At 50.2% G+C, this 23,778-nt stretch overlaps 6 protein-coding genes across 6 annotated transcripts; 2 read left to right on the top strand and 4 right to left on the bottom strand.

Annotated features, from left to right (window-relative positions):
* Window positions 1-147: 147 nt before the first annotated feature.
* Window positions 148-1,145, top strand: ACRALDRAFT_2097174 (uncharacterized protein; the record flags this gene model as incomplete). The annotated part of the gene is made up of 2 exons (XM_071022821.1): window positions 148-195; window positions 282-1,145. 2 exons carry the CDS (start codon window positions 148-150, stop codon window positions 1,143-1,145), a joined length of 912 nt encoding a protein of 303 aa, XP_070878147.1.
* Window positions 1,146-1,731: 586 nt separating this feature from the next.
* On the bottom strand, window positions 1,732-2,250 carry ACRALDRAFT_2026502 (uncharacterized protein; the record flags this gene model as incomplete). The annotated part of the gene is made up of 1 exon (XM_071020395.1): window positions 1,732-2,250. The coding sequence occupies one exon, from the start codon at window positions 2,248-2,250 to the stop codon at window positions 1,732-1,734; it is 519 nt and encodes a 172-aa protein (XP_070878146.1).
* A 1,270-nt stretch (window positions 2,251-3,520) lies between these two features.
* ACRALDRAFT_1075403 (uncharacterized protein) lies at window positions 3,521-6,745 on the bottom strand. Its single transcript, XM_071018377.1, has 2 exons — window positions 6,224-6,745; window positions 3,521-6,137 (listed from the first exon to the last, which is right to left on the bottom strand). Exons 1-2 carry the CDS (start codon window positions 6,683-6,685, stop codon window positions 4,224-4,226), a joined length of 2,376 nt encoding a protein of 791 aa, XP_070878145.1. The 5' UTR covers window positions 6,686-6,745; the 3' UTR covers window positions 3,521-4,223.
* A 2,094-nt stretch (window positions 6,746-8,839) lies between these two features.
* Window positions 8,840-11,040, bottom strand: ACRALDRAFT_1040908 (uncharacterized protein). Its single transcript, XM_071015202.1, has 5 exons — window positions 10,970-11,040; window positions 10,728-10,887; window positions 10,389-10,627; window positions 9,561-10,293; window positions 8,840-9,466 (listed from the first exon to the last, which is right to left on the bottom strand). Exons 3-5 carry the CDS (start codon window positions 10,592-10,594, stop codon window positions 9,374-9,376), a joined length of 1,032 nt encoding a protein of 343 aa, XP_070878144.1. The 5' UTR covers window positions 10,595-10,627; window positions 10,728-10,887; window positions 10,970-11,040; the 3' UTR covers window positions 8,840-9,373.
* Window positions 11,041-11,768: 728 nt separating this feature from the next.
* On the top strand, window positions 11,769-16,595 carry ACRALDRAFT_1080671 (uncharacterized protein). The gene is made up of 7 exons (XM_071019061.1): window positions 11,769-11,891; window positions 11,945-12,121; window positions 12,212-12,343; window positions 12,409-12,471; window positions 12,534-13,123; window positions 13,175-14,986; window positions 15,039-16,595. Exons 2-7 carry the CDS (start codon window positions 12,034-12,036, stop codon window positions 16,116-16,118), a joined length of 3,765 nt encoding a protein of 1,254 aa, XP_070878143.1. The 5' UTR covers window positions 11,769-11,891; window positions 11,945-12,033; the 3' UTR covers window positions 16,119-16,595.
* Window positions 16,596-16,741: 146 nt separating this feature from the next.
* On the bottom strand, window positions 16,742-18,205 carry ACRALDRAFT_1080670 (uncharacterized protein; the record flags this gene model as incomplete). Its single annotated transcript, XM_071019060.1, has 7 exons — window positions 16,742-17,063; window positions 17,114-17,241; window positions 17,360-17,386; window positions 17,523-17,549; window positions 17,678-17,941; window positions 18,099-18,110; window positions 18,187-18,205. The coding sequence occupies 7 exons, from the start codon at window positions 18,203-18,205 to the stop codon at window positions 16,896-16,898; spliced, it is 645 nt and encodes a 214-aa protein (XP_070878142.1). The 3' UTR covers window positions 16,742-16,895.
* Between the last annotated feature and the right edge of the window lie 5,573 nt (window positions 18,206-23,778).

Here is a 23,778-nt window from a genome sequence, read left to right as displayed (position 1 = left end):
ATTCGACCTGCGGTTCATCCTAGAGTAATTCGGCTTATTCCATAGGTAGCGGAAGCTATCTACCGTCTGACCAGCAATTTCGGGAGAGGCGTTCCAAGCCGCAAGCCTCGCTAGCAACCCCAAACATCCTTCAACGGTCCTTCAACAATGAGCAAGTTTGGCGTCATGGTAATGGGGCCCGCAGGGGCCGGCAAGGTGCGATGACTTTTTAACAACCTGTGTATTTCGTCCATATTCGCAGGTTCGTCCGCTGACGAGGAGCTCTCTTCCTTTCCCCGTAGTCCACCTTCTGCTCCGCCCTCATCACCCACCTGACGCTCAATCGCCGGTCCGCCTTCTATGTCAACCTGGACCCGGCCGCCGAGTCCTTTGACCATGAGCCCGACCTCGACATCAAGGATCTCATCTCGCTCAAGGACGCCATGGAGGAGGTAGGGCTCGGCCCCAACGGCGGCCTGATCTACTGCTTCGAGTTCCTCATGGAGAACCTCGACTTCCTTACCGAGGCGCTCGACCCCTTGACGGAAGAATACCTGATTATCTTCGACATGCCCGGCCAGATCGAGCTGTACACGCACATTCCGATCCTGCCTGCGCTTGCCCGCTTCCTCAGCCAGACCGGCCCGCTCGACATCCGTCTCTGCGCCGCGTACCTCCTCGAGGCCACCTTTGTGGTTGACCGAGCCAAGTTCTTCGCGGGTAGCCTCAGCGCGATGAGCGCCATGATTATGCTAGAGATACCTCACCTGAATATCCTCTCCAAGATGGATCTCGTCCAGGACCAGGTCCGCAAGAAGGACCTCAAACGCTTCCTTACGCCGGATTCGACCCTGCTAGACCATAACCCGGCACCGGGGACCATCGGCCGCGAGCCCCCTTTGGCGGGGGAGGACGACGAAGACCAGGAGGGCGATCCCCACGAGCGGGACCTCATCATGCGCGGGACCAGCTTCAGGAGGTTGAACAGGGCCGTCGCGGGGTTACTCGAGACGTTCAGCATGGTGAATTATTTGAAGCTCAATGTGTCAGATGAGGACAGCGTTTCGTCCATTCTGAGCTACATCGACGACGTTATTCAGTATCACGAGGCGCAGGAGCCCAAGGAACTACAGGAGGAGGAATTCGAGGAGCCTTATGAGGGTTAGCTAGATGATAACACGGGTGTTTGAGGCTCCTTGAGCCACACTGGTTTTACAGAAACGTCTGCACGAGACGTTGGGCTTGGACAAGATTACAATTGCATAGCGAGGCGTCGGTGGTTTATGGTGGTTTTCATTTATTTATTTTTCTATCTTCTCGGTTTTTGTCATGAACGTAGGTCGCAGAGTACAGAATCACAATCGGATACCATGACAACTTTCAATGATAGTCCCATTTCATGCCGCTCGTGGGTTAGTTTATATTCATGGCACAAGGGCCTGTTATTCCCCGCTGTTCAACAGTCTTACAACCTTGGCCGTGCTTCGGCCGTATCCTATCGTGCATCCCGTTCTCTAACCAAACCATCCAATCTATGTTTTCCCGTTCGCTTTTGTCATTTTTGTCGCGCCGATGGCCCGACCGAACCCAAGTCATCAAAGTATACTTCCATCTGAACATGTCGCTGTTCGTCATCGCTTCTCATAGTAAAATGGAGCTCCCAAATCCCATCTAGGCCGGACAGACACCCTCAAGGGAGTCGGCGAGGGGGGAAGCGGGAGAATGTATCGGTCGTATTGTCTCGGCGAGTCTTCACCTCCGTCCCTGGACCCGAGCCTCCTCCTCGTACCTCCTCAGCTCGCGGAGCCAAACGTCCTTGGCAACGGCCAGGAACGCGACAACTTTCCCCCCAAAGACGACGGCGTCCTGGAAGGTGTCGTAGAAGCCATTCCTAACCACGACGGAGGCGAGGGCGATGACGGCTGACCAAAAGACGGCGCGCAGGACGATGCGCGTAGCGAAGGCGGCGAGGCGGCGGATCCAGCCCAGCACGACCCAGGCGGCGGCCAGAGTGCAGGCGAAGGCGGCGAGGGAAGCGAGCTCGGGCGAGCGGGAGAGGACGGCGAACATGGCGTCGATGGCGGGCGCGAAGAAGACATAGGCTATGGTGAGGACCTTTTGGAGGAAGATGGCGCTGTGGCGCTTGAAGATCTGGACGGGCGAGTGCGGGTGGAGGGTCGTCTTGTGGATGAAGTCGAGGGTCTCCGGGGAGAAGAGGCCTTCCAGGACCTCTGTTAGCGACGGTTCGTCTTGGGCTGCCGACGGCGGCATTTTCGGGTATGTTTTGTAGTGGTGCAGGTGGAAGTGGAGGTGGAGGTGGAAGTGGTTCTGGGTCGGTGCGTGCTTGGTCGTATGCACGTCTTGTTCGAATGGGGAGAGTGATGGTATGGAAGAGTTCGGGCTCAGTGGGAGTCGGTGTGTGAGAATTGGGTTGGGGAGTAGAATTAAAGGAGGGTGGGGAATGACGGGGCGAGCTCTCAAACTCTCGAGAGCTCGGGACGTCCCGAGATGGCCCTGGGCTTTTGGTTTCCCGTGTAGAGGAGGTAGCGTGTTGCTGGGGCGAGGGTATGTGAAGGTTCGTAGGTGGTGGCATTATTCTGGATGTGGTGACCTGAAGTTTCCTGGGACAGAGAAGTCTGATGTCGATAAGGCCCCGCAGGTATCTCTGATAAGGAAGAACGACGGTACGAACAACTAAGTAGTTGTACCACAAAACGGAAGAGGGAACGAATGCACGCGACGACACCCAGACCAAACATCTCAACTTATAGGATTGTAAAATGACCATGGTGGACTCACCAGAACCTGCCAGTTTATCCCCGAGGGTATAATCCGTTACATCCATGGTGGAAAAAATGCTGCGCTCGCGTCTGACTGATTGTTGTTTTTCTATAATCCCCGTGTCGACTTGTTGCTGTTTGCCAAACAACAACAGAATTGGTCGGTGTGTAAAGGAGATGCGTAGGGACGGAAAGAAATTCCCAGAAGGAAGATGAGAAGAAAGAAAAAAATGAAACAATGGAAGGGGAAAATAAAAAGAAAAAAAGAAGAAAGCAAGCAGAGAAGCAAATGGGAACCTGTAGGTAAAACAAAAAACTGATCTTCGGTCTGAATCCCTCCCCTGTGAGACAGACCGCTCCCCGATCGAGTGCCCCTATGTTCCCTAAGCTTCTACAGTGCCGGTAGCATTGTGCTGGAATTCTCCCGCCAGAGCGGTGGAACGAACCTCTACGCTTGCCGCGCTATTACCACCGAGTCAATTCTACCCTATCACTGTGATCCCCCGTGCCACAGTGCGGGGAACATCCCGTCTGGTAGGTCGCGAAAACCGCCGGAGCGTAGGCCCGATGCGCCACTGTGTGACGTGGGACTCAGATACTGTCTGAATGGCGGGGAGCTCCAAATACAGTGTGCCCGTGGTTCTGCCACTAGGTCTGCGAGACACGAGTATCGTGTCAATCCTAATCGGCACACTGTACTTTAGTTTACTGTACCATGAACGACACAACGGATTCACCTTAACAGGCTTCTGTCTCGCCTTCGGGATTGTCCAAGTCGGCCTGACTCGAGGAACAAACGGGCCACTACATCGTGGACAAATCTATTAGATATATTTTCCTTGCTCATTCATTACCCACTTCATCGACGCCTGCACAACGCCTCGCGGAGATCTTATCATGGACACCTTCACACCGTCCAGCATATCATCAACTAGGACGACCCCTGACAAGAACAAGTAAATATACATCCACCTGGGAATATCGCTTGCCGTCCAGGATTCATAAAGCAGCCAGCTCGGGCCGAACCGAAGGAAGTATAAAGAACCATCGCCCCAGACTCCTTTCTTGGTTGGGTAGGTAGTCGGCACAATGGCAGGGTATCGAAGAAAAAGAGGAAACAAGGGACAAAAGTGAAGAAATAAGAAAAGAAAGACAAAGATGAGAGGAAAAGAAAAGGTGTCATCCCAAAGGCTGTCTTGTCCAGTGAGTCCCTCGCTCATCGCCTCATTGACCACTCCATTTATCCCCATGCCACAGGGTCATTTGACATTTAACATTATCGGTTCGCCGTGCAAAAACAAGACCCTTCTGTGGCCCAACGTTGCCCCTAGCAAAATGGATAGGGGCACGGGGATCAAAGGTAGGGCATCTGGTAAGACAAAACAAGAAATAAAGACAAGACGAGTTGCACGGTGTAAAAGACGACCCGAAGTGCCGGCAGACGGCATCCGCAATCGGATCGTCTCACAGCGGACCAGCCGGAGAGTCCATTCCCTCCAGGAGTCGTTGGGCCGCGAGGATGCGCCGCCTATACATCCGCGCTTCGGGGGACGCCTTGCCGGATTCACTCAGGCCCAGCACGCATTTGCCCAGGCTGGCCACGAGACGCTCGACCAGGATCTGGTCGTCCCGCGCGAGCTGCTGAATCGCCGTCGAATCACCCGCACCGCCTCCCCTGTCGCAAACGCCGGCCGTCTCGCTCATGAGACTGTCCGACACGTTCTTGAGCGCTTGGTCCGGCGAGCCCTGCGGCGTGGCCCCGGGGGTGCCCTGCGGCGTGAGCACCCCGTTGGCCTTGGGTTTGTTGACCAGGGGAAAGCTGCGCTGCGTCCCCGTCGAGTCGAACGACGACACCGACGGCCGGTTCCTGGTCGTGGTCGACACGTTGAACGGCCGCGAGTAGATCACCGAGCTGGTCCGCGGCCGCGTGACCACGTCGTGGTGCGACTCGGCCTGGTGGAATTGTGTCGCCATGGATGGCGTGTTCGACCGAGACCCAATACCCTGAGTGTTCTGATGATCGGCTGGCCCGGAACCATCGTCTTCCACGGTCGTCAATCGGCTGGATCGCCCTTCCGTGGCCGTCGCGAATGTATCCATGGTCGAGGTGGTGTCGCCACTGCCTCGCCTCTCATGGTTGCCCCCAACTTGATGCTCGGTCGTGACGGCAAGGCCCCGCGTCGTCTCGACCGAGTCTTCAGAGGTGAAGCTGCTAGAACTTCCTCGTCGGGTCAGCCCGTGCTGGCTGAAGGATCCCATGGCGCTGTGCAAGAAGAAATGCTCGTAATCGAACGCGTCTTCGCGGTCTTCGTGTGAAATAGGCGCCTGGGGCGCGTCGTGGTAAAGCGAATCTCCGCTCACGCTGTCGTAGTCGGTACCATCCAAGTTGTGGTCGGCATCCTCATATCCGTCTTCTGTTCGCATATCGCTCATATCGTCCTCCCCGTCGTCCTCTCCCGCGTGCATGTCTCTGACTTCCTCCTCATCTTCCTGCCGAACCGTCTCTTGGGCAGCCTCATACTCACTGATGATCGACTCCACGTCGTGTTCTTGGATCACACGGGCTTCCTCCGCCTCTTGGACCTCGATGACATGGCGCGTCCCCTCGATAGCCGTCCCAGGCTCTTCAATCACTCGAGCTTCCTGCAAGTGTGGTTTGTCTTCCCTTCTGGGAACCTCGCCGTCGACGCTTTCGAGCTCGCCGTTCCAGGGGTTGCGCCCCAGTGGCGCGGTCCCGACGCTAGGCTGCATGAGCCTCGTGGGCACAGCGTACCACTGGTCGACCTGGGCATGGGTGAAGGGACTCGGCGTTCTGAGACTTTGCAGACTTCTCCGCTTCATCGAGTCCGCACGGGCCTGCTCTCGCAGCGATGATATCTTGCCCTTGAGATCCTGCATCTGGTCCTTCAGACCCCGCACCTGCATCGCCGATGCTGCTCGGGTCGACTCTCTGTCCCTACCGTCTCCGAACGTCGGGCTCAGGAGATTTCCCATGCTTGCACTATCCCGGAATCGCCGTGTGTCCGACCCCGAGCCGTCCTCGCTTGGTGGATCTACTTCGCTATCGTCGAGATAGAGGGGATGTCTCTCCCGGCGCCGTGGTCTGATGAGATCATTCATGCTGAATGACCCGGACAAAGGCTGCCGGTAGCCTCCGGCCGCACCAAGCGCACTCGCAGATCTCCGACTAGGCTCGACGGAGGGGTCGTTGCTGAGGGGGTTACTGGTCGGAATTCGCGTGTGCCCTGGGGCAGAGTTCGGAGATGTGGAGGATGTGAGTCTTATTGGGGGCGAAGCCGTGCTGGAACCGATTGAAGAGGCTGATGGGGAACTGGCGTGGAGAGAGCTTCGTGCTCTTGTCAGGTTGCCCTCCATCGTCTAGAAAGAACAAAAAAAACATCAGTTCAGAATCTGACGCCGGCTAGGCATGAGTCCGCTGGGATGGCCGGGGAGGGGAAACGTACGGTGAGACGCCTCTTGGCGTTGGCTAGGATTTCCTCGGCCCTTTCGCTGATGGAGTGCCTATTGTCGCTATCCAATCCTGCACCGTGAGGTTGCGGCAAAAATTTCGCCTGCCGCACCGTCATGTCTTCGGCGGTAGACTCGGCGATACTCTCCTCGTCGTCGCCCTGGAAATTGCTGTCGTCGACACTGATGGCGTCGTCAAAGTCGGCAAAATGATCCGTGTGGTCTTGCGTGGTGGTGACAGTGCTGTTGGAACCAACCGAGTTGCTCCTGTACCTCTGAGCCCTTGATCGCCTCAACAGCTCGTCGTGTCGTCTACCGGTGGAGGCGCGTGATGGCACATCCATCTCGCCGTCGCTGTCGCCTCGGCCTCGGTCGCTGATGTGGCGAAGTGACGTGCGGCGCGGCGGGTTCCCTGGCGTGCTCTCGACCTCAGTGACCTCCCCAATATCCGACAACATGGTGCCGTTTCCATAAATGATGGGTGTTGTAGGGGTGACGGGCCCTGCCACGTAGGGATTCTGGAAGGAAGCTTGGTATTGCAGGTCGGTCGAGTGTGCGTTCTTCCACATGGTAAGTGGTGACTCTGAGCGCTCCGGCGAGTATGGATCGTCGTAGTCGGGCAAGATCATGTCGGGGTTGGTTAAGGTGGGCGAGCCGGGCACCGGAGGATATGATATGGACATTGTCGAGCTATCATTCGAAGTCTGGCCGGCGTGGGTCGCGTGGGTCGCCATGGCTTCGGTTGTGTACGAAGTAGTACCCCGGGACTCGTGGGCAGACATTGGTTTGGCAGAGTCCGCTGTCCTGTCAGCACTGTCGCTTCCAGGGTGTGTTCGCTACGGTTGGTGCTGCTGCGGAACCGGTCGCATCAAAGCGGAGATCGGTATGCAGCAGGAACTTGGTGTAGCCAGCCAGGCCTTTGTTCCTGAACCACGCGCAGTAGCCTGTTGGGCTCCTTGTACTGAGAGGATTTCTGCGAGCCAGACCACGCCCAGCTGATGCAGGTGTAGAGTTCCTGGGCAGACCAAGGGAATATCTCTCTCGGACGGTGGTGTCGTGCTTGTACGTCCTGTTTCTGAAATGTCCCAATCGCCTATGGCACGACAATACAAAGGCGCAAGTCAGAAATTTCGTTAAAGCGTTCCAAGCCTAGTTCGATCGATGGGCATCTGTCGGCAGAATGGGCGTCGAGCGAAAAGATCGGAGCGATGGGTTCGCAAGGACTCTGGCCGGCGAGAACGGACCTTGTCAACCTATCGGCGAGAGCTGCTCAAAACGTCGGGCGGAAACAACGGTGTGTTTCTGGTGGAAGGATCCATCAATTACTAGGTGCAGGTAGGCGGATTTTGTTCAAAGCGTCGTCGTTGTAGGAGGGACGTCAACCTATTCTGGGTGCTGCGTCGTCGGTCTGGGGGGACCTTGGCCCTTTAATTTTCTTTCTTTTCAACAAGTCTTTTGTTTGAAGACGACTTTTCTCATCCGTTCTGCTTCCTTTCTTTTCCGAAACCTCGAGCTGGCCTCACCAAGTCCAATGCATGGCGGAAACCACACGGAGCCAGCACTTCCTTCTTCTATTGCTTTCTTTTCCTTCTCGTCCACGGAGCGCGACGCAGGAGAAGGACAGCACTGAATGGGGGAAAAAGAAAGAAAAGTGAATCAAAAAATGATTGATGCTGCGTGAACGCGAGACAATTCAACAGGGTCTGACAGGGGGGATGAATGAGATGCAGCAGTGTATGCAGGTGTGGGAAGAGGATGGGAATGCGAGGTTGCGGGAGCCGATGGGCCTTTGTTACCGTTACTCGGCGTCGGTGACTTCGAGGCCCCTCAAGTGGATCTACGAAGAGGAATATGAAGTACCTACCTATTCGTACTTCGTATTACCTTCCTCCGCGAACCAATTTATTAGCGTCGGCTCTTGTCTCTCCTAAGAAGCAGGTACTGAGTACGAATACCTAAGTATTACCTATTGCTTCCAGTACCCAGTACGAAGGCGCAAAATACTTTTCATGGTTCGTATTCTTCAAGTCTCCTCGCTTGTTTTCCTTTCTCTTCTCGAGTTCTCTTCTCATCTCTCTCCCCCTTAAATCTCGGAGATGAAACTTGTCATAGGACTCGAGATGTTGAAATTGAACAGGAACCAATCTCAATTCGGTCCCGGCATTTGCGCACCATGACTTGTCTGGTGGGGTCTCATTGGGAAAGGAGCAGCTAAGATTGGTTCCCGTCTCGAGTTTAAAGTTACTTCGTACTCCGTAAAAAGACGACCCACAGAAAATCCCATCTGATAGGTCATTAAGGAGTACCTACACGTGTAACGTGCACAGTGATTACAGAGGTACCCAGTACACCGTATTCTCTGCCATCCTATCGCTGCTTCACAGATGTTAGAACCATACGTTGTGGGTAGGCACGATGGACGAGTTCTATTTGTTCCAGAAGCCATGAATGCTGATCGCGAGTACTCTCCCTGGTAGGTAATGAGTTGTAGCATGGACGCCCCGCGCTATGGATTCTGGGCATCTTTACTTGATTTGTGGTCGAGAAACAAGCAGAACTCGGGAACATACATACATCTCGAGACATCGTGTAACAACTTCGACCAGCCACTCAATCTCTGAATCACTGCGGACGACTATGCGGGCGACTAAGCGGCCTAATCATCTGGTCATTGCACTTTGGGGCGTCTGGTCAATTAACTCGACTGGCTAGATGGACGGAAGCAGTATCGACCACACATGATTCGAGCGCTTTGATGCGTTATCCGTCCTCTATACGAACTTGGAACCCGAATCCTGACCCGACATCCGGACCTGACCTGCTCGAATTAGTGGAATGGCATGTTTGACCAAGTGTCTAGCTTCTGCGTGGCCTGCATGTGTACAACCATTGCTCCTCTGATCTCTTCAACTTGTTGTCGGCACGATGTCCTCAGGCCGCGGCTTTGGGACGTTTAGGCCGAGCAGGGGCGCAACAAGGTGAATTGACCAGGAGATTTGGACTTGCCAGAAATCAGACAACCCGTCAAACCCCCGCGCCTAATCCCAGGTATCAAATAGCGCAGTTATGTATTCCAACCACAAAAGAATTGTCTTGCCAGCTCTCTAACCCGTCGATGACACATCACAATAAGCAGTTCAAGTCTCTCATCCCTCGGTAAAGGCTTCGCTTTTAGCTTGTACGATGCTGGGGTCCTCAGTGCCGTCTTCTTTGGTGGGAGGACGATTTGCAATCAGGCGCTAACCTCATGTCAACATAATCCTTCCATGCATATCACGCGGGATAGGGGCGAAAAGGAAGAAAGAAGAAGAACGAGAATCAGTAGGGACATACCACCAAGTTTCTCAGCAACACCGCAATGGTCACTTTGCCCACCGAAGGCACGTAAATGGAAGCCTTCTCTTTGATCGCCGGTCCATCAAAATTGCGATACGACGAAAAGTTGATGCAGACAGCGCCTTCCCGGATGAGCTCCGTGGGCACCTTGTAGCTCTCCGACGGCACGCCACCAATGATGACGTCGCTGACAGGAAGGCACTGCTCCAGGCCCCAGCCCTCCATGTCCCGGACCTGATGCCGCGGCTGCTTGATCCCCTGGCCCCGGGTGAACAGCTGCACGCCGGTGATGTCGACCGAGTAGACGGTGGCGCCGTCGTTGGCGAGGAGCGCCGCCAGCGGCCGCCCGTTCACCTCGGACCTGTTAATCACGGTAATGGTCTTGCCGTACAGTCGGTTCCCATAGGCGAGGATCGGGTTGTAGATCTGAAGATACTCCAGAATCTTCACAACGGCCAGCGGCGTGCAAGGGAGGATCGACTTTTTGAGGTTGTGCGGCGGGTCGAGGAAGCGGACGTTGTGGTACATGTTGTACAAGTGCTTGTGGCAGAGACCTTCGACATCCTTCTGCAGCGACACCGTCTCCTGGATATACTTGTCGTGGGTCGGGTTCCCGGGGAAGATGGGATAGTAGACGATCATGCCGTCCACGCTGTCGTCTTGGTTGGCGTCGGTGATCTTCTCCTCGAGTACTTCCTTGTCCACCTGGCGAAGCTCAAAGTCGAAGCCGCTGGGTAAGTTTGCATTGTGTCAGTTCGGACACCAGGCGCCAGACGCAAGACACGACGCATGTGACACGACACCAGTTTTGTGCCAGTTACTCACTTCTCTTGGCATGTCTTCTGCGACCATTCAGCATACTTGATGGCAGCGGGATCGTCGTTGGCCAGGAACGCTGCTAGCTTGGGCTTGCGGTTGACGTTGCCCTGGATCTTCTCGAGGGTCTCCTTCACCTCGACCAGTAACCCCTTGGCGATGGTGTCGGCGAGGATGACCTTGCAGGTCTTGGGTACGTCATGGTTCGAGGTCATGTTTGCTGAGTGTGTCTGGCAGGCCGAGAATGGCTATTCGGAAGTGTATCAGTCACGTACAGCCCTCACCTTCACATTTGAGAGAATTTGCGCTTCCTCTTCTCACGCGTGGTTGCTGCGCGAATTCACTTACATACTATGACTGATCGCAGTTACGTGGTTAGGATGCCCCACTATCTTCACCTCACGTTGAAGACGCAGCGTGATGCGCCGAAGGAGTTGGCGTTCAGACGTAACGGGGAGACAATGTAGAAACCGAGATCCGGTATAGTCGAGTAGAAATGTCCCCGAATCTGAGGCCAGGTCAATGTCAGCGTACAAAATAGCCTCGCATGAGACGGTAGACTCGTGAAGGCAAGGAAGCAAAACACCTACGAGTCACTTTTACACCCATGAAAGGGCTTTCTGCCACTTTGAGACCCCTCTATCACCTTACTGGACAATCCTGTGCCCCACCAGGAGAAAGGACGGAAAAAAAAAAAAAGGAAAAAAAAAAGACTTCCCGGTGTTGCTCATAAGTTGTACCTATGGTGAGAGTCAACCCCCACTTCGACGGAGGCTGCCCCTCCTAAGGAAAGCCAACGTCCCGCTGACTCATACACCCCACCTGACGTCAATGTAGTACATGTCCAACGAACCGATTCAGCGACGCAGTCCTTCGTTGTCAGGACGTGTTGTGTTCACAAGAGTTGAACATGAAGTCTCTTATTGCAGGGGGTTTCTTGTAGAATCTACCGTCTTAGTGGTCTGTCCCAATGAGTATCGGAAGTCTGGGGCGGAGATAAAACCTGCTCGTCAAATTGTACTCACTGGCCGTCTACCCCTCTATGAGCGTGATACTAACCATATCAGGTATTTTTGGCGAGGTACGATAACACTGATAAGCCTCTGCCTCTGTTAGCCCCTCAGCCTCGAGCGGTGTTACCTCACCTGCTCAGGTATCAATCCTGCATGGTCGATGTACCTACCTAACATAATTACTACTTCTTACCTACAGGTATACCAAGAGTATATACCGTATATACCTCAGGACGGCAGTTGCGAAACCATCGTCACCTTGTCTGCTGGCTAAACCGTCCGTCTCTCACTCATTACAATTGTGACTTTTGTGCAAGTACGCACTCGACTCCACCAGCAGAGACCTGCCGTGTCTAGCCAAAGGCCGCTATCCATCCATTGTTTTCAGCTCATAGCTTACAGCTCCGGGGAACCCGCGTGTCTACTAGGAAAACCGCTGCGCAGACATTCCTGTGGCCTCTTGAGATATCCTGGACCTGGGCTGTTAGAGTAGAAGACTGTAGGTATCCCTGGCCTTTCTCTTACCGACGTCATGAGTAACTCGAGTTGCAGAGACGAGCTCCATCCGGCCATACCAAGGCAGGGGCATAGCCCATGTTCTAAAGTGTGGTTAGGCCATAGCTCGTGAACCAGAAGCAACGATGACCGATTTCCGGACCCTTGCTCTGGAATATGTCCTCAGTGACGCACCAGATCAGCAGAAGAAGTCTGCAATGAAAGCGGCGTCAGGTAGGCAGGGAAAGCGTCCTTTATACACGTCATTGTCCGAGTGGTTGCTCAAAGCATGCCCTGGGAGAGCTAGCATTGACATTCTTGTAGCTCTCCAGTCCGATCCTCGACCTAGCAATCCGGTTCTACGATGGGTTCAGTCTATCGGGCCATGGATCGCCACCGAAGACGGGTCTGCTGAAGGGGGCGAATCGACGGGAGATGTCATCGCACGGTCAAAGGGTAAAATCCCCGGAGACGCCCTCGGAGGAGCCCAGCAGAAAACTAACGTGGGAGAATTATGGCAGCTCTCGGTTTCTTGGCGGACACAATAGAGGCCCTCGACAAGGAATTCCTGACCTTCGGCCAAGGTATATATGATCTAGCCCGCCCCTGGGTCGTGCTGGTGGACCGGAGCTAACGTGAAGAAAAGTCTCCCATCTCATCGGCTTCTTCGGCAGCATGTTCAAGGTCGACCACAGACACGGTATCACGCCGGCCACCAGAGCACTCGGCCGCGTAGCTAGGATGAAGGCCTTCAAGCCGGCGCAGGCAGACAGTATCATCCAGAGCATCTGCGGCTTGGGGGAGGACTTCAAGGCCCAGTCACCACGGACACGCGCCGTAGTTTACGACCTCATTTCCCAGCTGGTGTCCCAGCCCGATATTGCCGGTGACTTGCAGCACCGCCACGGTGCATCTGCCGGTTTTATGGTCGACCTCTTTCAGCTGTGCCGGAACGAACGTGACCCTGCGTGCCTCCTGACTTGGTTTGGCATCTTGAAGAAGTTTCTCACTGAGTATTCCCCCTCACCCGAGGTTGTGACCGAGATATTCAATATCTTCTCCGCCTACTTTCCCATTTCCCTCAGGTCATCCCAGCATCCCTCCGGCATCACTGCAGAGGACCTCAAATCAGCCCTGCGAGACTGCTTCTCCGCCCACCATAGTCTTGCCCACCTAACCATCCCTTTCCTGATCGAGCGTCTCGATCAGGGAGAGGGCCTTACGGCGAATGTCAAGGTCCGTCGTCCATTCCATACCCCATGAGTCTCCGACTGACAGTCTCGCCAGCTGGACATCCTCAGGACGCTGAAGGCGTGTCTGCAGAAGTATACCGACGCCAATCAAGGCGTTGTCCCCTTCGCGGACAAGATATGGATGAGCTTGAAGTACGAGGTTCGTAACGGCGAAGTTGAAGATGCTGTCAAGGAGACTCTGCAAGTCATTGGCGCTCTATTCACTAGGCTCGACGGTGATATCCTTCAGCGTCTTGTCCACACAGTACACCAGGACGTTCTCGACGACCTTGATAACCCTACGTACACACCTGCCGCACAAAAGCTTCTCCTAGCCGTGTCTTCCGGGAGTCCGTCCGCTTTTTCGCGCATCGTGTTTACCACCATGCAACCCGTCAAGGACAGCATTCGACACGCCAAGTCTGTCGATCATACCGTGAGCCTTCTGAACTTAGTCAACTCTCTGCAAGAAGTCCGCTGTGCTCGTATGCAAGAACCCACCTTGACGTCCGATGACGTTGAGGTTCTGCAGCGTACGGAGCCGGCATTTGTCTCACTTTACCGGGACGTATTCTTCCAGCCGTTCCAGGACGCGATCCATCCCGAGGCACGAAAAGAGACGTTGATTATCGGCGAAAAGGTCATCCAGGGTCTAGCCCTTCTCTTTCGACAGCAGCATTCCGTCGGACGGTCTCGCCCGGATGATTCGATATTAGCACCTGCGGACGCATCCGAAATCCTTTCCGATCTTTCCTCATTCCTGCTTAGTAGAGCTTTCCGAAACAGCGATGAAGAGTCAGATGAAGCACTGGCTCTTGTTCAGGTCACCATCCGCGCGCTACAGGCCGCCGTAACCAGAATTCCCAGCGCCTTCTCTGAGCTCGTTGCCGACGCCTTCGCGGTGTTCGAGAAGGGGATGAATGATTCCCTCGAGGAGCTGCGAACCAGGCTCAGGTCCATGCTACCCAAACTGGCATTCATTGGCTGTTCTGAGCTTCCCGTTTCGGAAGACAAACTGCAGCACCTGGTGCTTTTGCTAAGCACCTTGTTGCGTCAACTGGAATCGATGCTCAACCGCAAAGCTCCGGCCGGAGTCTGCGCCGAGTATGCCATCGGTATCCACACAGCAATGTATACCTTTTGGGTCGCTTGTGGAAAGCACCTCGAGAATCCTATTCGGGAGAAGAAAGCGGAAGGTTACGATACTGGCTTGAAGGATGATCCACGCTTCAGCCCCGGGCGATGGGTCCGGTACGTGTGCAGCCGCTTTCCTTCCCTGCCTATCATCCAGGATGAGAGCATGGTGAAGAATCTGGAGGACGACAATGAGGGCATTTCCAATTCCGAGCCCTATCACAAAAAACTTGTTGCAACGGACTCTCGCCACCAGGTGGTTGGCGACATGCTGCTGGTCTACCTATTCGTCGCGCGTCAGTTGTATCGGCGAGCAACTCGTCTTGCCAGCTACGAGAACGATACCAGAATCGGAATCCAACTGAGCGACGATTTTCACGGCAAAGATAACGGGTATAGCTATGCTGTGCTTATTTCGCGTGTTGCCCAGTTCGCCATCTCGCGCCTGGGGTTCTGGGAGCAAAACCAGCTGCGCCTCTTGGAAGAAGTACCTGCGTTATTCCGCGCGGACGAAGTCTTCGTCGTTGACAGCCCGAGCCAAGGCCTCGAGAGCCATCCGTGGGCTAACGCGCGTCTTCGAGACGTTATGGTTTCCGAGTTCACCCCTAAGCTCGAGATTGACTGGAGCAACCCTCCCAGCCTTCCCGTCAACCCGCTGACCAACGAGTGCCTCGTCCTTTTGGCTTTTGGAATCATGGCTCCCCTTCAGCTGACGACGATACCCGTTGACCCCGTGAGTAAGACCGAGCTTTCGTGTCCTTGTCCCTTGCGCTGACCGTCCATAGATGTCATCTGGTATAATTACCAGGCTCTTCGTCGCCGGCCTTCTCTCGCGTGTCGACCCGACTCTCCCCCCGCAACCCCTGACCAGCCTCATGTCCCTTCTGTTGAACCTCGCCAATAAGATCCCCATAAACCAGTTGACCGACATCCTTGATTTGGCCCGGGCGCAGATCGAGACTGCCGTTTCGGATGCCCACTCCAAGACGGACCAGCAGCAGCCAGGACTACTTGCCTGGCATGTCGGGCAACGATCAGGTCAAAGTGTGACTGAGGTCCGGAAATTGATGGCTCGACCGGTACTCTACATCACGGCTGGAGCCCTAAGGCGCTACAAAGGGAGCTACCTTCAACCCATCATCGCCGCAATCGTCAGGGGACCAGCAGATGACGAGGCCGGCCATATCTTCGCGTCTGACATTGAAATTCTCTTTAAGGAATCGCCAGTTCTGGAAGCGGATTCTCATCCCAAAGTGGTTAATCCCATTTGGCGCCAGCGGGCCTACATGGAGATCGTCAAACCCATGCTTGACATGGCGTTGCCCAAGAAGAATGGCGACTCGAATATGAGGGCTGCGGCCAACTATAGCGTCGCTGTCCTCTATGCACTCAAGAACCTGAACCTGGAGATATACGAGGATGACCTGGAACAAATCATCCGGATGATTATCTGTGTAGTTCGCATGCTACCGCTCAGCCCCGAGATTCTCCACGGTCTCCAGGTGCTGAAAACGATTTGCCAGGACGGTCCAGACAAAGTCACGCCGTTCCTCGGGAGCGTCGTCGATATTTGCACCTCCGTGCTGGTTCCCGCCGAGCATGAGAAGAAGCGAAACCGGGCGGTGGAGCACATCCACGCGACGACTACGGACAAGGAGTTGAGGACCACCCCGCTTATCCCGCGTATCCAAGTTGTCGCACTCGGGATCATACGCGACTTGCCGAAGTACTACGAAGCGAGGCACCTGCGCAACGAGGCGCCCGCGGTGGTTAGGCGTCTTGGACAGATTCTGGGCGACCCGTATCGCGAGACACGGTCAAACGCCCACTCGGCTATTGTGGCTTGGCACAACCTCATTCGCTGAATGGTGAAAATAGTGACTGTTGAGCGACGACGGATGTCTGCAAAGGCTCATCGCTAGAACGGGTGTTTGGTGGAAATAGACGGTTGGCTTTGAATTTTGTACTGGAATCCTTTTTTGTTTAGAAGGTCTCTGAAGTAGGATAAGAATACTAGTACTATCCATGCTGTCCTGTTGGCTGATAAGGAACGGAGCGTCGGTTTTTGACTACCTACCTACCCGGGAGGGGGGGGGGGGTCCTGGACAGTATAACCCCTAGGCTAACTATAGAATGACTGGCCTGGTCAGGTTACGTACTTCAATATGTTAAGACTATTATGACCAGGATCTAGGGTGTCCAGGCTACTTACTATTTCGGGTCCCTACTATGTCACTCTCTTGCTTATATCACTATAGTTAGTATGGGGACGGCCAGATAGTGACTAGAGGGTACTAGTATAAAGGACTGGTTAGTGGGTCTATGCCTGGACAGTGCATCATAACCTGACAGTCTGTCTCGCCTTGACATTAGAGTCGTGACGGTTTAGGATGTTTACCGTATTATAATAACAGGAAAAAAGAGGTTATATATCGGGGGTATGCATCTAGACATTCCGGTACATATATAGTCACTTTGTATCTATACTATACCCCTCCTTTTTACCTTAGAATTCTAATATTGGAACATTCCTCTGAAGTACTAAGTCATATGCTAGCATGAACAAACCATTTCTGTGCCTCCTTCCTTATAAAGTCCTGGTCCTGAACTACGGTCACGATTAATATACCCTTATACTGCTGCTATAGAAGAGGTCTGCCGTGGAAGAGGTCTGCCGTGGAAGAGGTCCTGCTGCTGTGGAAGAGGTCCTGCTGCTGTGGAAGAGGTCCTGCTGCTGTGGAAGAGGTCCTGCTGCTGTGGAAGAGGTCCTGCTGCTGTGGAAGAGGTCCTGCTGCTGTGGAAGAGGTCTGCTGTGGAAGAGGTTAGCTTGATGGGACTCTCTGGATGGGACTCTGCTTACCTCTGTTATCGTGGAAGAGGTCCTGCTGCTATGGAAGAGGTCCTGCTGTGGAAGAGGTCCTGCTGTGGAAGAGGTCCTGCTGTGGAAGAGGTCTGCTGTGGAAGAGGTCTGCTGCTGTGGAAGAGGTCCTGCTGCTGTAGAAGAGGTCCTGCTGCTGTGGAAGAGGTTAGCTTGATGGGACTCTGTGGATGGGACTCTGTGGATGGGACTCTGTGGATGGGACTCTGTGGATAGGACTCTGCTTACCTCTGCTATCGTGGAAGAGGTCTGCTGCTGTGGAAGAGGTTAGCTTGATGGGACTCTGTGGATGGGACTCTGCCTACCTCTATAATCGTGGAAGAGGTTAGCTTGATGGGACTCTGTGGATGGGACTCTGTGGATGGGACTCTGTGGATAGGACTCTGCTTACCTCTGCTATCGTGGAAGAGGTCTGCTGCTGTGGAAGAGGTTAGCTTGATGGGACTCTGTGGATGGGACTCTGCCTACCTCTATAATCGTGGAAGAGGTCCTGCTGCTGTGGAAGAGGTTAGCTTGATGGGACTCTGTGGATGGGACTCTGCCTACCTCTATAATCGTGGAAGAGGTCTGCTGTGGAAGAGGTCTGCTGTGGAAGAGGTCTGCTGTGGAAGAGGTCTGCTGTGGAAGAGGTCTGCTGTGGAAGAGGTCTGCTGTGGAAGAGGTCTGCTGTGGAAGAGGTCTGCTGTGGAAGAGGTCTGCTGTGGAAGAGGTCTGCTGTGGAAGAGGTCTGCTGTGGAAGAGGTCTGCTGTGGAAGAGGTCTGCTGTGGAAGAGGTCTGCTGTGGAAGAGGTCTGCTGTGGAAGAGGTCTGCTGTGGAAGAGGTCTGCTATAGTTATTATGGAAAAGGAAGAAGACCTAACTGTAGATGGATCTATGGAAAAGAAAGAAGATAGATAAGAAAAGGATCTACGAAGTACGTACTGCTGCCCCTGCCTGACGATGGCTTCGTTATTATGGAAGGACCTACCGGGATATAGTACTAGTACTTAATACATATATACTTCCCCTATTAATTTCTTAGCAGATATACTTAAAGAGTAAGTATATATACTTACTCACTGTCAGCAGTAACATACTATCAACTTCACTATTCTAATAAGAACAGTTAGTATATTATATACTACCTAACCGGGCGGGGGGGGGGGGGGGGGGTCTGGGCAGTCTAGCCTTATAATGACTGTCGCTAATATAATAGCCTTATAATGTTATGGTTCGTAATTATATCAACATACTATAGATACCATTAAAGAGCCTGTTTGCTAATAAGGGCTAAAACTATATCGTAATGGTTAGGTATATTACGGCAGCTATTCTGAACGGTGAAATATATAGTAACTAGTAAAAAACGGTGACTCGAAAATATATACTATTATACACCTTCGGGTATTAGATTTATTATTATAGGCCCACTAAATAACTAATAGTACACTTTATACTAACCTATCCGTGAAATACAGGCTTACGTACTATAATATATAAGTTAATCTCTGTTGTACTAGTCAGTCACTTACTTCTATTAGTATAGCTAAGCAGATAGTATAGTAACACTAATAGTGGATTTGGCCCCTTATCCTAATTATTTATAGTAGCTATGTCTAGTATAATATAGTAATACGTATTTTATTATAGCAAATCTATTACCCGATCTATTTCAGGTTATCCTATCCACCCGGATATCAGAACTTCTCGTCGTCGGAATCGACTTCTTTCTTTAGATATATATTCATATCAGATATCTAGTCTGGTTTTATAGTAGACGACTCTTCGGCTATAGTGATAATAGACTGTCTTATATCCGTGAAATCACTAAGACTTCCTCTATAAACTTCTATCGAGTCGGAAGTTATATCGGGTGTTTGGATAGGAGGCGTTATATTCCGCGATGCATAGTACTAATCGCGGAGTTAACGCACCCATTATCTTATACGGAACTATCGGAAATACTTACTATATCTAATATTTTTAATATCCAGGTTTATATAAAATTTATCCCTAATCTCCCGCCGAATCTTAGCCGATTCTTCTATAGCTTAGAACTCCTTTAATTCGTGGGAATCGAGACTAGGGGGATAAGCCAGAGCAGCAGCCTTATAGTGAATAATAGATTTAAATAGGTTAATCTATCGGCAAGAATCATCCTTATTATTTAGTCCTGGATCTAAATCTAGGATTATAAAGGGGAATCGCTATCTATTAGATAAAGAATAGGATCTCTTATCTTTTCCGTCCTCTCGGGCCTTTATTAAAATCCTTAAGTTATAAGGGGCGGGTGCGTTAACCCTTTATATAGGTATAAAGCAAGGTAGGTAGGTAGGAATTAATATAATCTATATATTATATAGGTTAGTATTCGACCTGATTTCCTGGTCTAGGAGGCTTAGTTTCTTACCTAGTAAAAACGTGAATCTAAAGATCTTAAGATACGGATAGCGGTATTAGGAACTTTATAAAATTAGAGGTTAATACTCGACTTAACCGCCTATCTACGAAAATATAGATTTTATCTTAGTAAAAAGAAAATCTAGTAACCTAGGAATTTATAAAATTAAGGTAAATCGGAATCTAAACTTAATATTAGGTATAATTACGCGGCGTAAAATCTTTATTATTCTCCTAACCCCGTTATATAACTACCGATTCTATCCTAATATAACTGCCTTTAGCTTCTATCTCCTAGAACCTAGTAATATTCTTTTTTCGAGATATTATATTTTAGACTCCTATCCCTGTTTCTTTCTTTAAGATAACGCCCCTTCGCTATATCCTTTAAGCTATAATTATTTTACTAGATATATCGCTAGTAATATTCCTATTATCCGCCTCCTTAAGATCGCCTTAATAGTATTATCCCCTAAATATCCCCCCCCTTTTCTTATTTCCTACGAGCCTAGGCCTAGCTAGTACCTATAATTCTATTTACTAACCATCCTCTTTAGTAGCTTACGTCTCCTAGGCTAGCTAAGTATCCTCCTTACTCGCCTCCTTAACTTACCCCGTCTTATTAGTCGGTTCGGCTACCTTATTATCCTTTTAGTAAAATCCAGCGCCGCTACTCTTCGACTTCCTTACACGGGTATTTCCGGCACGGCTTATCTTAGAGGACTTAGTAGCCTGGTTCGTGGTAACAGTTTTCTTTATCTGCTTACGAATCTTAGCCTTTAGTTCGTACACTCTAAAGTCTTAGCCAGAGTGTCTAGATTATCGTCCTATTTCTGTTTCTAAGAACCAGCTTAGTTAGGATTATAGCCTCTTTTATTACTACGTTCCGTAAGTTTTATAATAGTTATAATAAGATCTTTCTTAGGGCGTGTAGCCCCGTTAACGGTAGTGAAACTAAGGTATATAGCGGACTAACGCTAGTCCTTTACTATAGCTACTCGTTCTAGGATTAGAATAAGGATATTCTTACCGTCCTGCACGATAATCTTATACTGCCACTTATCTAATAGATTTCTTATGTATATAGGAAAAAGGGCCTTATTCTAATAGACCGAGAGGGCCCTAAGAAAATACCCTTTATAAAGCGTTTTACTATTATCCTTCTTTAGGGTATTAAAGAATAGGCGGTATAGGAGCTGCTACGACTTAGGTATACTAGTATCCGTTATAGTGGTTCTTACTAACTTCTAAAATAAGTTATATCTAGATCTTATCCGAGGTAATTATCAGCAATATTCGGCAAGTTATCTAAGGCGGCCCTCGGGAAATTATAAGAATATAGTAATAAATAGTAAGAAATGGTAAGAAATAGTAAGAAACTCTAGGTATAGCTAGATATAGCTTACCTAAAGATTAAATATTTTAAATTTCGAACTAGCGTTGCTTGCTGGATATTAGAGTAAAGCTTATAGGATAGGTAATACGAGGAGAGCTTCGAGAGGAGTAAGAGTCTAGAAGAGAACTGGACTTAGAGAGGTGGTAGGATAGAAGGTAGGAGTAACTACCCTTCCTTCTTATCCTTATTTTCTATATAGTTATAATATAAAGATATTAGGTTATTACCTAGATATCCTATAATATTATTATCTATCTTTACTTCTAGGTAAGAATTAGTGAAAATCGAGGTTAAGACTTAGCTACTTAGTGTATTAACTGGATAATGCTTATACGGTAGTAAGATAAAGATATAAAACTAGTTTACTCTATTCCTATCTATAGTCCCGTAAACTTGAATATACAGTAATGCCTAATCTCGGAACCCCACGTATATCGTGGCCTTTTCCTACCATGATAGCTATAACCTAAATAATTATATCCTATGTATATACCCTAATCTTAGTCTCTTAGACGCCTAAAAACATTTCCCGACCCGGCCTATCTTCCTAACTAAGAGTAGTATTATCCTTACTATTATTATCTCCTAGCTTTATAGAATTAACCCTAATCCTCTAGAAAAAAACCTTATTCGGCTTTAATACGTTATTATTATTATCGGTAATAGAGATTTCGGTGATCTTACGTTTCCGAGTCTTAGGCCGTCTAGGCCTATCCACGATCTCCTTAATAATAGAAATTCGGTACTTACGCTAACGCTTAGCTATACCTATATCGGTAAATCTTTCTAATACCTAGCCACGATTATATTTCTTCCCGCTAATAGGTCGGTTAGCCTTGATTTACTCCTCCTAGATTAAATAGGTCTAAGCTACACGGCATAGCTCGTAATAGATAATAGCATACCAGGCCCTGACCCTATCTAATAACTAAGAGATATTAATCTAATCCTTTATTTATATAAATATAGCTTCGAACTAGTCAGGGCTATACTACTATACGAGACTATGTTATAGTATTTCCGAGGAGGACTTAAATTTATCTGGCTCTTTCTTTATTAACGTCTTTATATACTCCTATAATAAGATATTAGTACCTAGGTAAAGTAAAGGGGGATAATAGGAAACATAATATATAATCAGGTTAATAATAGAGCGGCTTTTCTAAGTGTTAATATTATCTTTAAATCTCTTCTCCGCCAGGGAAAGAGTCTAAAGTCTAGTCTCGCCTCTACCTATAAAGCTTTTAAAATACTACTCGATATAGAGGTGTATTACTTGCTTGCCGAAGTATATAAGGAATAGTTTTCTTATAGCCCGCTTAAAGGCCTTAAAATATCCTTATAACTCTTTATACTACTCCCCTCTAGTCTTTATAATATATACCCGCTTATTATTAGGCCTTACTACTATTAGGTGCCGGACTGCCGGTTCCCCCGGTGCCGAGTAGCCACGAGTCACGATACAGGTCTAGGCTAGCGGACGAGTCATAGAAGACGTCGGAGCGTCCGGTTAGGAGCCTGATTAGTAGGTGGTTATATCGCGGGCCGACTTAGGGCACGAGTCGGGTTATTATACGAGTCACGGGATAGTAGTTATTACGGCTAATAGGATCCCGAGCTAGTCCGGACCTGGATAGCGTATATAAAAGAGATAGATAGCCGCCCTTAGAATAAGGAGGCTAGCGATTAATCTAACTCTTTAGCACCCCCCCTACTTAACTTATATACGATCACGTCCTAGCCACTAAGTACTCTCGTCTTAATTATCTTTTTACTCTTCGCGATCACCCACTTAATATATTAATCGCTCTAACCCTCTAAGGGCGCGAGGACCGTTAAGAAGTTAAGATAAGATATCTAACCCTATTAACGAATAGGTGTTTAATACTACCGAGTAACTCGAATAAGTCTATCCGGATACTAGTCTACCCGTACCTACCACTAAGGTACCTTCGGGCTAGTAATAGAAGCCGGACCTATCGTCTAAGTATAGTGTATCCGACGTTTAATAGAACTCTAAACCCGTCCGGGCCTATAACGGACTACCTAGGGAAAAGTGCCCGATAACTATATACTCGATACTAGCCCCCTTAGTCTTTTTAGCCTCTATATTCTATAAGCCGCTCCTTTTTCGGCCCCCTTATAACCGGAACCCTAAACCCCGGCCCCTTTATAATCGAGTCCCGGGAGATTAGCTAATATATAAGTAACTAGAAGAACGCCTACGTTATATAGAAGAATTAAAGAAGAAGCGAAAACTCGAACGACTATTTAAGCTCGAAGCTCGGACTTTAAACTAACTTAATAATAACTAGTACCTAATTAGCGGTACCGTTAAACGTTTCGCTAGCGGAGAGGCGGTCCCGGTCCTTATTAACTAGTATATAAGAGGCCCCGGAATATAGACTAATTAGGCTAAGGTTAACTACCCTCTCCTAAAGTAGGATAGGATATCTTAAGCTAAGTATCGGACCTTTATCTAGGAGATAAAGGAGCGCTTCGTAATCGACCCTTATAGCTTCCCGATTAACGCTACTAAGAACTACTTTGTTATCTCCTGCTTACCCTATTATCTTAAGGAACGGTGGCAGAACGAGGTCCGCTATAAGTATAATAGTAAATCAGCGCGGGTCTTATAGCCGGCTTTAGAAGCCTGGCTCGGTTAATAGGTCGATAACCGAGATACCCGTCTATAAGAGGTTACTATTTAGATTATATCTAAGCAGGAGTCCTTTTAGAAACCTAATAAAACCTTTTAATAATTTATCCGTAAATAGGAGACCCTAGAATCCGAGCTACCGGAGGAACTACCCGAGTTTTAGCGTATTTAGATAGTCCTGACTAGAGTCTACCTAGCGACCCGCGACTATAT

Source organism: Sodiomyces alcalophilus (genome assembly GCF_042370955.1).
Source record: "Sodiomyces alcalophilus JCM 7366 unplaced genomic scaffold ACRALscaffold_2, whole genome shotgun sequence".
NCBI classification, from domain to species: domain Eukaryota; kingdom Fungi; phylum Ascomycota; class Sordariomycetes; order Glomerellales; family Plectosphaerellaceae; genus Sodiomyces; species Sodiomyces alcalophilus.
Note: the sequence above shows the minus strand (reverse complement) of the source record. Positions and strands in the feature narration are given on the sequence as shown.